Raw genomic sequence first — 15,715 nt, 5'->3', positions numbered from 1 at the left:
CAAGAAGTAGGACTGAGTGGACTTGTAGGCTCTGAAGTTTTACATTGTTTTGTTTTTGAGTGCAGTTATGTAAGAAAAAAAATCTACAGTTGTAAGTTTCATTTTCATGATAGAGATTACACTACAGTACTTGTATGAGGTGAATTGAAAAATACTATTTCTCCATTTTTACAGTGCAAATATTTATTATAATTACTTTCATTTCAATTTCAATTCAATTTCACAGTCTCTGTGAAACTGTTCTTCACCAAATCTCTTGAACCGGCCCATAACAGTTTGCTGAAGAACAGGTTTGTCAATAAACCATTCACTGTTGCTTTGACAAAGATTCTTTTCTGTGTTTAAAGGAGCCGTTGTGATGTTGAAGATCCTGGTCTTGGTTAAATTGTTGATTTGGAGTGAGCTCTGCCTGTGAATCAGTTGAACAGTAGAATGGGTTGAAATCTTTCCTTTTTTTTTTTTTTTCCTTTCTTAAAATGACTTTTTAATGAGAACATTGAAAAAAACTAATTGTGAAAATTCTGGTTCAGGAGCAAGGCCGTTTTTTGATGGAAAATATTTTTATGTGAAAAACCAGCTGCACTGGTCTGTTGATTCATGAGCAGAAGTCTTAAGCCAATTGTGTACAGTTTAATGAAGAACAGAGTCTTCAACATAGCAATGGCTCCTTTCATGCAGGACAGAATCTTCATTTGCTCCTGAACCAGTTGGGTACTTGGATAAAAGTCTTGTCTAAACACGAAAGTGGCACTGGTTTAACTTAATCATTTTTTTTTTAAATAGTCACATTTTAAGTTTTAACATAAAGCTGGTACAATTTTCTTGTGTAGATGAGGCCAATAGTTCTGTTCTTTATAAAAGAAATAACTAGTCAGGAGTTGGGAAAAAAAAACAACACACAGCACTGCACATCCTCATACAAAACTAAAAAGCAAGGAAATTAAAAGTTAAGGCTGTCAACTTCAGTTTGATCTACTCCCTTCCCCAGAGACACACACCTTAACACAAGCATAATCACCGTACACTGCAGACCACAAACATAGCTCTACCCAAGTAGTGTTGGTAGGCTTCCCAGCACCCCATTGCCCAAACCTGCAAAACCTTGTAAACTTGTGCATGTTTGGAAGGGACAGTGAGGGTGGAGAGGGAAGGAGTCTGGTCTGGTTTGTGGTAGAGGTGGGTGGATTTATTTTGGGTTAGGGGTCACTGGAAGGCTGGCATCCCTACTAGGGCAGAGTTCAGATTATGGTATGTGATGGATGTGTGCTAGTACTGAGGTTTGTGTGCCTTTGGCAGAGGAAATGTAATATTGGAAACCTTAACTTCATTTAAAGAACAAAGTATAAAGTGTAGAGCAAATTTAACTGACACACAACACTGTGTGTGTGTGTGTGTGTGTGTGTGTACATGCTCATTAAATGAAATTCACTGTTGCTGGAAATAACACAAATCAGTCATACTTCATTTGTGATCTTTCACCAGATATTGACTACAACCCATATTTTCATTATGGTCTAAGAATTGTTTGAGTTTGACTGTGAAAGATCCAGAGTTGCAATATTCTGCTATTATCTCTATTATTCACTTATTTCTGCCAATGTGTCTTCCTTCAAAATGTGATGCTCTTTGCATCATTTCTATTATGAAAGAAAACATAGGATCAGTTAACTGATTGTATTTATTTTAACTGAATGATTTCTATACAAGAATGGATATTTTTCTATAGTCTATCTATATGTGAATTATTTGTACTCTTTTTTGCTGCTGACAGTTAGGTATATGTTTGTTCATCTGCATAGTACTTGTCCCCAGAATAAAGAAAAAGTGTTTAAAAGGTTGAACCTTGATCAATGAAACCATCAAATGAACCAGATCTCTTAAAATAGAGACTCGAGCCAGTAGCGCTGTGTATATTACACATTTGTTTTTAGGTGAGTTAGTGAGATATTTGTTATCTCAGGGGTAGGCAACAGGTGCCGAAGACGGCACGTGAGCTGATTTTCCGTGGCACTCACACTGCCCGGGTCCTGGCCACCAGTCCGGGGGACTCTGCATTTTAATTTAATTTTAAATGAAGCTTCTTAAACATTTTGAAACCTTATTAACTTTACATACAACAATAGTTTAGACTTCTAGAAAGAGACCTTCTAAAAATGTTACAATGTATGACTGGCACGCAAAACCTTAAATTAGAGTGAATAAATGAAGACTCGGCACACCACTTCTGAAAGGTTGCCGACCCCTGTGTTATCTAATCATGCATAGTTGATATTTATTCAGGCAGTGAACCCCACCACTCTATGGAAACAAAGTATGATGGTTTTACAGTATGGTTACACTGAAGCACTGTGTATAAATACAGTATCATATAATGATGTAAAAAGCAACAGAAGTGAGGTTCTTACCCACGAAAGCTTATGCTCCCAGTACTTCTGTTAGTCTCAAAGGTGCCACAGGACCCTCTGTTGCTTTTTACAGATTCAGACTAACACGGCTACCCCTCTGATATATAATGATGGTGTCACTGTTTAACATAGCTTTTTCTATATTAGACACATCCATTTGAATTGTAGGTACAGTAACTCCTCACTTAAAGTCGTCTCGGTTAACGTTGTTTCATTGTTACATTGCTGATCAATTAGGGAACATGCTCGTTTAAAGTTGTGCAATGCTCCCTTCTAACATCGTTTGGCAGCCGCCTGCTTTGTCCACTGCTTGCAGGAAGAGCAGCCCGTTGCAGCTAGCTGGTGGGAGCTTGGAACCAGGGTGGACTGGCAGCTCCCTATCAGCTCCCCGCTCCCCTAAGTTCCCTGTGCAGCAGCTGCCTGCAGTTCAGCTGTGTCCCTCCCCCCACTGCCATGTTCTGCTCCTGCCCTCTGCCTTGGAGCTGCTCCCTGAGACTCCTGCTTGCTGTGCCGGGGGGAGGGATGGAAGGGGGGGGCTAATGTCACAGTGTCCCCCTCCCCTCTGCTCCTGCACCCCGCTTACCCCATCTTCCATAGAGCAGGGCTCAGGACTGAGGGAGCTTGCAGCAGCTGCGGTCTCAGCAAGCTGATCTAATTAACAAGGCAGTGTACTTAAGGGAAATGCGCATATCTCCCTCCATTCCTGCTGCCTTGCAGAGTGAGAGATAACACTTGAGGGCTCAGACAATTGCTAGTTCATCATTTAGCAGTAAGGGAAATATCCCACTCTGACTCCTCTACCTCAACCAAGCTTCACAATCATCATCACTGTGTACCAGCATTAAATTGTTTGTTTAAAACTTATACCGTGTGTGTGTGTGTGTGTGTGTATATATGTATAATATAGTCTTTTGTCTGGTTAAAAAAAAAATTCCCTGGAACCTAACCCCCTCATTTACATTAATTCTTATGGGGAAATTGGATTCGCTTAACATCGTTTTGCTTAAAGTTGCATTTTTCAGGAACATAACTACAACGTGAAGTGAGGAGTTACTGTATTCATAACAAGGCTTTGTCTGGTTAGTGACACTCTTTGAAAACTAATTTTTGGTGGTACTTTTTGGACACTTGTGCAGTCCTTCAGCAGTAAATCTGGAGAGAGATTTTAAATATATCTTGTAATAGTAGCTGACTAACTTTTTGTCCTGTCTAAAAGCTGGTAGTTATAGAGGTATGCAGTTTTAAATTGCAATGAAAGCAAGTGAATTAAATGTCTGGTGGGGTTTGCTGGAGCCAAGACTTTTGAGCAACTTTAGAAAATATATAGTATCAAACTTCCTACCTTCCCTTTCTTCCCCCAGCTACTTCCCTCCTCCACAGCTAAATAAACAAACACAAAACAAATCTCTAACTTTCTAACTCTTATAACATCACTAATGTGAAATAGTGTTTTCTTTTTGGGGTGGGTGGTGGTCCACAGTCTGGGATTTTTTTAAATAAAATGTAAAAGGTCTGCATTGTCCCTGGGAAGTAAAACTATCCTCCAAACAAACCAAATAAGTTGTCCCCTAATATAAAACTGTTTTGTTTAAAAATAGTTCATTTTCTATTGGGACAGCCACATTGAACACTTTGTGGTTAACTTGGACTAAGAACAAGTTAGGCTACTTTTGTTAGACAACAGGATTTTACTACCTTGTCCTTGGCACCTAAGTACTTAGAATACTGTTAAAGTTTTGTCTGCAAGTTCCAGACAAATGTATGAAATGTATACTTTTTTTTTTTTGTGAACAGAGGAGAGAAATACATTGTAAGACTAGTGAGCTGCTTTGTATGTCTGAACTGGCTGTTCATTTTTTTTAATGAGGTTCATTGGATATAAATGGTGATGGAAGATAGAGATTTATTTGGAATTTCTGCCTTTCGGCTATTGCTCCAGGAGTCTGGTGTACATGATGTGTTACAGTCAACTGGGCAGGGATCACGGTTTAGTCCCATGATATAGCACATGTTTGGCTAATGAAAACTGCTTTCTTAGATCAGACAACATCTCGTAAATAGTGGAAATACGTGAGTATAGACAAAGTAGTAACTTGTGAACTGTAGTTATGGAGAGCCAAGCTACTGGATACTTTTAAAAACACTCTGTACAGAACAGATACAGATCAGCTTGCAATATTCAGTTGTAGAAATCATACACAAGAAAGAGAATTATAGTAGGTGCATGGTATTGGCTGCTACAGTCATGTTGAAACAGTTTACATTATAACCGCATTTTCGTCTTTCATAGCTTGCTGAAATTTTTTGTACTTGGTCTCTGCCCTAAGGCAAAATCATCTTGGAAATCTGGGGTATGTGAGGAGGGGAATGGTTTCTGCTTCTGAAAGAGGAGACTGGGGAGAGAATTACTTTCCCACTATATAAGAAATCATTGTATGGATTGAACATCCATACAATCTAAACAATTGAATTTTGAAAGTTACTACTTGGTGTAAAACTAGAGTAATTGGATTTGGAGTGATAAATAAACTGAGGCTGGAGAGATGGATTTCACTTTCCACCTTGGAACCAAGCATGAAGCTGCAGAGCAGAGACGGTCTATGTACACCATGCTTACGCTCATTAATAAGGCTACGTTTTAGTCACAGATATTTTTAGTAAAAGTCATGGACAGGTCACGGGCCAAGAATTTTTGTTTACTGCCCGTGACCTGTCCATGACTTGTACTATATACTAGGGCTGTCAATTAATCACAGTTAACTCACGCAGTTAATTCAAAACAATTAATTGCAATAAAAAAAATTTATCGTGATTAATCGCACTGATTAATTTCAGTTGGTATTCTATTGTTTAATGTTTTTGGATGTTTTTCTACATGTTCAGATATATTAATTTCAATTACAACATAATACAAAGTGTACAGTGCTCACTTTATATTATTTTTGATTATCATTTTTACAGTGCAAATATTTGCAATCAAAAGAAATAATATTTTTCAATTCACCTCATACAAGTACTGTAGTGTAATCTCTTTATCATGAAAGTACAACTTACAAATGTAGTTTGTTCCATAACTGCACTCAAAAACAGAATAAAAAGTAAAACTTTAGAGCCTACAAGTCCACTCAGTCCTACTTCTTGTTCAGCCAATCGCTAAGAGAAACAAGTGAGTTTACATTTGCAGGAGATAATGCTGCCCACTTCTTGTTTACAATGTCACCTGAAAGTGAGAACAGGTGTTCACATGGCACTGTTGTAGATGGCGTTGCAAGATATTTACGTGCCAGATGCACTAAAGATTCATGTGCCTCTTTATACTTCAGCCATCATTCCAGAGGACAAACTTCCATGCTGGATAATGCTCGTTTAAAAAAAAATGTGTTAATTAAATTTGTGACTGAACTCCTTGGGTGAGAATTGTATGTCTCCTGCTCTGTTTTACCCACATTCTGCCATATATTTCATGTTCTAGCAGTCTCGGATGATGACCCAGCACATGTTCGTTTTAAGAACACTTTCACTGCAAATTTGACAAAATTCAAAGAAGATGCCAATGTGAAATGTCTAAAGATAGCTACAGCACTCGACCTAAGATTTAAGAATCTGAAGTGCCTTCCAAAATCTGAGAGGGACAAGGTGTGGCGCTTGCTTTCAGAAGTCTGAAAAGAGCAACTCTCTGATATGGAAACTACAGAACCCAAACCACCAAAAAAGAAAATCAGCCTTCTGCTGTTGGCATCTGACTCACATAATGAAAACGAACATGCTTCGATCCGCACTGCTTTGGATTGTTATCGAACAGAACCCATCATTAGCATGGACGCGTGTCCTCTGGAATGGTGGTTGAAGCATCAGGGACATATGAAGCTTTAGCGTATCTGGCATTTAAATATCTTGTGATGCTGGCTACAATAGTGCCATGCAAACGTTTGTTCTCACTTTCAGGTGACACTGTAAACAAGAAGCAGGCAACATTATCTTCTGCAAATGTAAACAAACTTGTTTGTATGAGTGATTGGCTGAACAAGAAGTAGGACTGATTGGACTTGTAAGCCCTGAGGTTTTACATTGTTTTATTTTTGAATGCAGGGTTTTTTTTGTACATAATTCTACATTTGTAATTTCAACTTTGCTGGTAAAGAGATTGCACTACAGTACTTGTATTAGGTGAATTGAAAAATAATGTGGTTTTTTTTTTACAGTGCAAATATTTGTAATAAAAAATAAATACAAAGTGTACAGTGCTCACTTTATATTCTGTGTTGTAAATGAAATCAATATATTTGAAAATGTAGAAAACCTCCAAAAATATTTAAATGGTATTCTATTATTGTTTAACAGAATGATATTTTTTTTTAATCGCTTGGCAGCCCTACTATATACCCCTGAATAAATCTTGGGTCGGGGCGGGGGAAGCCTCAGGGGGCAGCTCAGATGTTCGGGGGAGGGAAGGGTGGTCCAGGACCCCTGCTTGTGCTGGTGGGGGTGCGTGGGTTTGCTGGGGCTGGCAGCTCCCTACCCAGCAGCTCTGTGTGGCTCCCGGAAGCGGCGACATGCCCCTGCACCTCCTAGGTGGAGGTCTGGTCAGATGGCTCCACTTGCTGCTTCTGCCCCGAGAGCTAGCTCCACAGCTCCCATTCGCCAGGAACCGTGGCCAATGGGAACTGCGGAGGTGGTGCTTGTGGGCGGGGGTAATATGCAGAACCACCTGACCACTCCTCTGTGTAGAAGCTGAGGGATGTTGCTGCTTCCAAGGTAAACGCCGCCCTGAGTGCTCTCCCACACTCAAACCTCCTGCTGCTGCTGGGGGAGTGGGGTGCAGTGGCCTGGGACTGCCCCATCAGTGGTGAGTGTGACTGGCCAAGAGGCTGCATGAGTTAGGCAGCCCCTGGGCCAGCCACACTGGCTGCTGCAGAAGTCACAGAAGTCACAGAAAGTCACGGAATCCGTGACTTCCAGGACCTCTGTGACAAACTCAGCCTTACTCATTCATAGTTTGTTAATGCAATTGGATCTAGTCGTCTTTGAAACAGCACTAGATCAAAGAGCATTAATGAACTGTCAATGTGTATCAAGGCAGATGCAGAGTGCGGCCGGAGGGGGTGATGACTCCATCTGGGGGTGCAGGCTCTGGGGTGGGGCTGGGGGGTTCAGGGTGTTGGAGGTGGCTGTGGGTTGAGGCAGGAGGTTGGGGTGCAGGGGGAGTGAGAGCTCTCTCTGGGGGTGGAGGCTCTGGGGTGGGGTTGGGGATGAGGGCTTTGGGGGGTGCAGGCGGGGACTCCAGGTTTTGGACGGGGGCTCAGGGCTGGGGCTCGGGTGCGGGCTTACCTCCAGGAGTTCCCAGTCAGCGGTGCAGCAGGGGGGCTAAAGCAGGCTTCCTGCCTGTGCTGACTCTACGCTGCTAGGCAGAGGCACGGCAGGCGGCTCTGCGCACCGTTCCCACCCGCAGGCACCGTCCTTGCAGCTCCCATTGGCCGCGGAGTGCGGAGTCGGTGCTCGGGGTGGGGTCAGAATGCAGAGCCCTGTGGCCCCCCCTGCCTAGGAGCCGGACCTGCTGGCCACTTCTGAGGCGCAGCGCAGAGCCAGGACAGGTAGGGACTAACCTGCCTTATCTCTGCAGTACCACTGCCGGACTTCAGTGCTGACCGGAGTCCCAGGGTCCCTTTTCGACCCGGGGTTCTGGTTGAAAACCAGACACTTGTTCACCCTATGTATAGTTAAATATGTTTTCTGTATAAATAAATGTTAAATATGTTTATGTGCTTGACACTGAGAAGCATTTTCTATATTGAAAGTAGGGCCTTGGCTACACTTACCCGCTAGTTCGGCGGCTGGCAATCGAACTTCTGGGTTCGACTTATCGCGTCTAGTCTGGACGCGATAAGTCGAACCCGGAAGTGCTCGCCGTCGACTGCGGTACTCCAGCTCGGCGAGAGGAGTACCGCGGAGTCGACGGGGGAGCCTGCCTGCCGAGTGTGGACCAAGGTAAGTTCGAACTAAGGTACTTCGAACTTCAGCTACGTTATTCACGTAGCTGAAGTTGCGTACCTTAGTTCGAATTAGGGGGGTAGTGTAGACCTGGCCTAGTTGTTTACATTCATTCCAAAAATATGTAATCTGCAGTTTACTAAAAAATAAATGCACAGACTGCTTAATCCTCTAATGTTCTTGGGGAAGAATCTTAATTTTGTTATAGTTTTATTTAAGAGTTTGAAAGCCTGCAGTAACATCATTAGTAAATGAAAAGTAAAGCAGAATAAACTAGAATCCTGCTGTGTACTTCAGAAAACTAGTAAACAAATAGCAAAAAACAATTTTTTTGGTAGTCTTAAAATATATGGCCATATTAAACATATAATTTGCTGTATTGTAAAAAATTTTATACAGATTACTTATTAATACTAATTTTTGTTAAGGGATCTTGTGGAATAGGAAAGCTTTTTATGTGGAAAGTAGTCCAGACAGTTTGTTCACTAATTCTGAAGAATTCCATGTTGGCATGATGAAATATTGCTTTTTATCAATGAAGCAGGATATAGAGTTTGTCAAAAGTATGTTTCTCTCTGTTATAATGTGGTAAATAAAAGTATTGATAGGTTCCATATTATGTTAAATGAAGACTTTTTTTTTTTTTTTTTTTTTTAATTTGAGACCTGATTTCATACTGCACTTCGGCAGTGGTTTCTTGTTGTAACCTGCTATCTTCAACACCTTAAATTAAAGTTAACTGTTATAAGATTGGTTCCGCAAAGAAACCTGCTAGTAGTGTCCATCATGGATTTCACTGAAGATAAAACAAGGGGTAAACTGCAGTCTGAAGTGGCCACTCATCATTGGCTATGGCGTTGGACCTGTTGTCTTTTCCTGCAGCCCCAGTACCTCCTAAGGCCTTCCTGTCAGGCCTCAGCCTGGGAGGTCTCCAGGTCTGAGCTCCCCAGCTAAGCCTGCCCCTTCCCGAGCACTGCTCTGTTGAAGGTACCCTGTGCTCCCAGGCAACCAGGTTCTTCCCACCCCCCAGGCTGGAGTGAGACTCCCTGCCTCTTAGCTCACAGCCCTTTTTATACCAGCCCTACTGGGTCTGGATTGGCTGCTACCTGCCTTTGCCGGATTGGCTCCTCGGGGTAGGCCTTTCCCAGAGCTGGTTTTAACTCCTTCCAAACTGAAGCGGGGTGACCGCCCTGCTACACCACCCTCCCTCCCCCCAAAAATCCCATGCCTGGGGTAGGGCGGTTCTCTAGCCTGTGTGACCCGAAGATGTCCCGCCAGTCACACTCGCTTCTCTTCACTTTCATTCTACTTCAGGGCCAGGTCTTCCTTCTCCTTGTGGGATTTCTGCAGCTCCACCTCCACCATCCAGCGGGCATGTTCCACAGCCGCCAGTCGCATACATAGGCTAACGTCCTCCAGACCCTCTAACTTCAGGGTCTGGGTTCCCATTGCAGCCTGCTCCCCGACAGTCTGGGTCCCAGCTTCCTGCTGGGCCCCCTCTGTCCCAGTACCTCTGTCGGATACCTTTCATTGGGCAGGGCTCCCTGGCAGGTCTACTGCAGCGTCGACCCTGCTCACCTTCGACTTTTCGTATAGTTTTAATAATTTCTATACTGATAATGAAGGCTCATTGTGTCTTTTCACTATTCTTGAAATTCCTTGTACACAGCAAACATACAGTATATTGCATAATCCTCTGAGAGTTAAGAAGTAGATTAAAACAATCTTGCCCACTAGAGCATTAGGAATCTGTGTGCTGCTGAAACGTCTTTACTTTCACAAGGTATATCTTATCTTATATGGTGGCTCTAGATGTGAGGTCTTTATCTGGAAAAGTTTAATAGGAAAAAAAGTGAATGTAGAGCAAAATGTGCAGTATGTCAGTGAAGGGTTCGTCCTACTAATACTTGCTAGGAGTATTTCCCATGTAAATCTTTGGGCATTTCCCTAGTCTGAGAACTTCAGATTGTTTAACTCTCCATGCTATTTCAATGGGTCAGTCTTATTTCACAAAGTTGCAAGTGTGAAAGGAAAATGAAATAAAATTCACAGTAAAGACTTAGCATATCTTTTTCATAATATTACTTGTAATTTTATTTCATTTAAATAAAAACTGTAAGCAACACTTGTTTTGGATTTCATAGTTTGTTTAATAGTCTCTTGAATAGCAGCACTATAAAGTTCACTGCTACCCTGTTTCCCCGAAAATAAGACATCCTCCGAAAATAAGGCCTACTTACAGTTTTGCCTCTCGTTGTAATATAAGGCATCCCCCCGATAATAAGACCTCCCCGATAATAAGGCATCCACCGATAATAAGACATTTTTCATTTCTGAAAAATAAGACATCCCCTGAAAATAAGACCTAGCGCATCTTTGGGAGCAAAAATTAATATAAGACACTGTCTTATTTTCGGGGAAACAGGGTAACTGAATGAATGTTTAGCATCTGCTGCTAAGAGACAGCTGTATGCTTCTCTTGCCCTTTCCTTTCCTGGGACAGCAGATTCACTGAGTTCCCAGCACTATGCTTCTTTATCTCAGATGCCACTTATTTTCAGCACCTAGGTTGGAAACTACTGATCTTTCTTGGCAGGCCGTTTACCGTTTCCCACTTGGAGTAGAATTAACTCTGTTGTGAAGGGGAGGAATTGAAGGGCCAACCAAGAAAGATCATTGGTTCAATACCTTCTGCTAATCCCTGTAGAGGGCATAACTATCTACACTGCTTCTGGTTGCACATTTCTTTATATATATCTCTCTTCTGAATGTTTTCTCTCTCTCTCTTCTGGGTTTTAACTTCTTCTGCTCAGTTCTAGTTCTGCCTTTTTTTCCCACTGTTTTCTTTTCACTGTTTGTTTTCCCCAGTTCTCATCAACTGTCTTATTTTTCTATTCCTCCCATCTCACTTCCCCTAGTTCTTTCTCCATTCCCTTCTCTCGCTCCCTCCCTTACTTCATACTGGTCTTTACCTGTTTCTGCTGTAAGGAATACATTCTTTCCTCCCCCCTTCCCCTGCCACCATTAGGAAGAGTGGTTTATGTGTTCCATGGTGGCAATCTTGCAGCTTCCAATGCCTTCTGGAGGAGCCTGGTGCCCCTTTGGGGATGTGTGCATGCCTTACAGGTTGGGTATCCCAGATCTATTTGTTTCTTAGATGCCTCCCATTCAGTCATTTACCAGCCCAGCCCTGTCTAATCTGTAAAAGCTGATAGGATCACATCACAAAGTTTTTCATTTTTTTTAGAAACCCCCCCCCCCCGCCCAACTATTTATAAATTGCCCAAAATGAGGATGGCAGTTAACAGAGTAAAGAGTCCCTGTGTAGTCCAGCTCACAATCAAATACAGCCAACACAAAGACTCTGTGCTTGTGAAGACTGAAGTAGGAAAGATATACAGGGAAAACAATTTTAGATGTCGCTTTGAAAGAGGTGGACAAGAAGTGGTAGATGAGTCATGAGAATTAACTTGTACAGTACTGTTTGTAGTAACTTGCTAGTTGTATGATTCCTAGTAAATTGGAATTTTGATCAATGAAGCTAAACCATCCTTAATTTAAGTATCTATATTCCTGGCCTCTATTTCCAGAAGTCAAAAAAAAAAAAAAATTCTGCAAAGACTCTGAGTGAACTCAGGTAGATATCCTAAAGCAGCAATATACTTCAGGGTCCATTTTCTCCCCTTTTCCAGTGAAGAAAGCATTCCATCCTAACAAAGCATTTCTAAGGAAGCATGGTTAACTTTTTTTTCTTATATTGACTTCAATAGATGCAGACCAAAACTGGACATGATACTAATATTTCCAATGCATTTCACTTAGTATCAGAATAGCATCTTAATTTAATTAAGATTTATAATAATATTGCATAGAATACAGAAGAAACGTAGGTTGCATATTGTTTCTGCATATACTTCTTGAGATTCTACTGAATTGAATCTCTTCCCAGCAAATAGTTGAAATGACAGGCTGACTGTGCATCATCCAAGACACTTGGCAAAAGTAAAGTTTGGATCTGTAAGATAATGTTATGTCCCTGTTTTAAAGCAAGCTAAACAGAATCTTGGCTAGCAATTAAAATAGGTAAACATTTAAGGAAGTCAACGTCTAATTTAAGATTTTCAAGCACATTTTTAACTCAATTTGGAATATCTCTTGAGGATGCTCATTAAATTGTTTATCAAAAGTGGGAATAAAAGGTAGGATTTGCTACTTGACAAAGAACTAGAGTTATCCTATTTTATTGCCATTATCAATGACTGACAACTTTATAATAGAATAGTTAAAACGTAAGTGAAACAGTGATAAATTTCCAACTAGCTTCATGAAATAAATAGTGAATATTTTGTAACTTCAAAATACCACATAGCAACTATTTTGGTCACACTTTAGTGAACTATTTCAGAATGTTTGCTTGCATGTTCTTGCATCTCAATTTGCATATTTTGTGTGTGTCATTTAAAATGCGTGCTATCGTTAAGTGCAAAATACTCTTGCAATCTGGAATATACAGTAAAGAGTTTCATGAAAATGCTGTAAGTGCACTTACCTGATTTTAAAAATTATAACCTATTCTTTTTATGTAACCATTAAAATATAACAGAGTTCATAATCTTTTGATGTTTTGTTAATGCAGTTTGATAGAGCTTTTAGCAACAGACAATAATTTAGGCCAAATTACCTGTAGTTGTAATCTGTTTTTCACTAGTGGATATTTCTTCTTTGTTACATCACTTTTTTTTTTTTATAATAAGTAACTGATTGTTGCAAAACTAACTTCAGAATGTAGTTAATTAAAACATTTAGACTTTTAAAAAGTGACTAGTCGTTAAGGTGCCACCGGACTCCTTGTTATTTTTGTGGATACAGACTAACACAGCTCCCCTAATACATAAAAAGTGACTAGTGATTCTGGTTGCTTCAAATTTTAGGTGCCCAATATGAGGCACTTTAAAGGGGCCTGATTTTCAGAGAGAAAGCTCTTATTGAAAATCGGACCTCTTCACATGGGCATTCAGAATCACTCTTGCTTTTGAATATCTTGGCCTTACTGTTTGTCCTTGTCAATACTGCAGATATATGCTTTCATCAATGAAAAATAGAAATATATTTAAATGGGGAATTATAAATTCTTTAATGCCTACTTTTGGCTATTGTATCATACAGTTTTCTTTTTTTTTAAAAAATATTGACAGTGATTTATATGATAATTTTATCATATAATAATTCTTGTATAACTCTTATTTTTACAGTCCCAGAAATCCTGGATAGAAAACACTTTCACCAAGAGGGAATGTGTGTATATTATACCAAGTTCAAAGGACCCTCACAGGTAACTAGAAATTTTATGCATGGCTTCCTTAGTACTACTTAATTAAATTGGTATAAAATAGATTGGTACAGTAACTGCTGTTCTTAAAACATTCATGTAAACTCAATTTTTTATCTCTATATAAAATGAAACTCTCTGCCTTTAGTTCACTCCTTAGTGCCTAAGCATCACAACTGTGTCTGTAAGGTTTCTCTGACTTTATTGAAAGTCCCTCAACATACCACAGATGCCTATTCGTTTGAGTATGTCGCTTCTTCCTTTTTCTACTAGTCCCTGTAGTGGGTATAACTATCTACAATGCTTTTTGTTGCACATTTCTTTAGATCAGAAAGCACTGTAAAGATGCTCTTCATACAGAGGCTGGTAGAGGAAAGAAGACTGTGAGCCTGCAAGAAATACATTTCCTTTCATGCTGAAGAGTTGACATTAAGGAGATAGGGAGAAATAAATGTGAGAGTGTGATGCAGAAAGAGATGAAGAATCCAATGGAAAGAGAAAAGAGAGACAAAATTGACACAGGCCATACAGACTCAAAGGTGGAGGAAAGTTGTGTTTTCAGAAAACTCGATTCTGATATCAGGATGTAGCATGTGATACCTCCCCCTGCTCCCCCCCCTCCCCCCCCATCCTCATCATTCAAAACTTTTGGGGGGAAAAACAACAATGTGAAAAGACGAGGAAAGGTCAGAAAAGGCATTGAAAATGGTTACAACTATGGAGGGCATTAAGTATGATGAAAATCTGCAAATATTAGTATTTTGCTTAGTAAGCATTGAGTAAGAGACCTGACTTTAGGCATATGAAATGATGCAGGGTGTAATAAAATTGATTAAATACTGCTTTTAACTTAGTTTTTCACAATACCTGAACAAGATTATGTGAAATTAAAATGTGCAGTCAACTTAGAAATATGACCTCTCAAGCATCTAGTTAGTTTGTGGATTTCACTGGTTCTAGAAGTCATTCAGATATAAATTAACAGGATTCTTAACAGGGTTTAATTTATACATGTTGTAGCATCTTGCTGATATAAACCCACCTCCAATCACAAATGAGATTAAATCTATTGTTACTTCATGTTACATGGCAATTTAAAAAATTGCTAAAATTAGAAATACTAGTTGCAATTTAACTACCTCTACAGCCCCAAGTTAAGTGTTAAACAGTTTCAATGACTTTTAGAATTAAACTTCTGCTTTTCAGATCCATAAAGCTGCTAGTTCAAGTCCTGCACATAGAACACTTGTATAAACTTTGCTAAATTCAGACTAATATTAGTTTCTTTTGAGAATTTGTTTCAGGCAGAATAAAGCTCTAGTCTGTGAAATGTATCACAAATGATTCATTAAATTCCTTGAAACCATAGGACCCTGAGAAGGTTTTAAAATTTACTGCCACGATCCAATTGAAACACATGGAAAACTTGCAAATGCAAGCAGAGTAATTAGGAAGCTGTTAAAATTTCCAGAGCATTTCCCAGGGAACAAAACAATCTTTCAACACTTGTCTTTTTAAGTTTAATCCATTTGTAGCCTACAAATGAAGTTTCACATTTGGCCAATCCATTCCTTAGATTTTATCTTACTGTAGTTCCTGAAATATGCATGAAAGAATCAAATATAGAACAGAAAAAAATATTTTTTAGATGTTTTGCAGAATAATTTTGCTTAGCATAAGTTGTGATCTATAGATAAAAACCTAGTTTGGCAATTATTGAAATCTCGTTTCATATTAAATATCCAGAAGATTTATAACTTAATGTAGCTTCAAAAAAGGCTAAAATAACTACAATTTAAAGAGCTTGCTTTATGCTTTAATTTATTTTCAGCATAGTTATAAAAGGTGAATATACAATATAATTTTATTTTATATAGTATATTTTTGTACAATTATACCAAAATTTATTATGGACTTGAATAATACAGGTTAGTTAATTGTTTATGATGCAAGTTACAGAGAACTGTGATGCAAATACAGAAAGGGAAAGTAA

General features: G+C 39.6%; 1 protein-coding gene across 10 annotated transcripts in view; it reads left to right on the top strand.

Annotated features, from left to right (window-relative positions):
- TRPM7 (transient receptor potential cation channel subfamily M member 7) overlaps positions 1 to 15,715 on the top strand; it is a 119,378-nt gene that overhangs the window by 24,001 nt on the left and 79,662 nt on the right. For all 10 annotated transcript variants that reach the window (XR_010590979.1, XR_010590980.1, XR_010590978.1 and 7 more), the window contains exon 2: positions 13,646 to 13,725. Coding sequence is in view for 5 of the 10 variants with exons in the window: in XM_042845676.2 (XP_042701610.1) it covers positions 13,646 to 13,725 (80 nt within the window). In the remaining 5 variants the exon portion in view is untranslated. The remainder of the gene's footprint in view (positions 1 to 13,645; positions 13,726 to 15,715) is intronic.

The sequence above is a fragment of the Chrysemys picta genome, chromosome 10 (genome assembly GCF_011386835.1).
Source record: "Chrysemys picta bellii isolate R12L10 chromosome 10, ASM1138683v2, whole genome shotgun sequence".
Classification (NCBI taxonomy): domain Eukaryota; kingdom Metazoa; phylum Chordata; order Testudines; family Emydidae; genus Chrysemys; species Chrysemys picta.
This window is presented reverse-complemented; position numbering and strand designations above follow the sequence as displayed.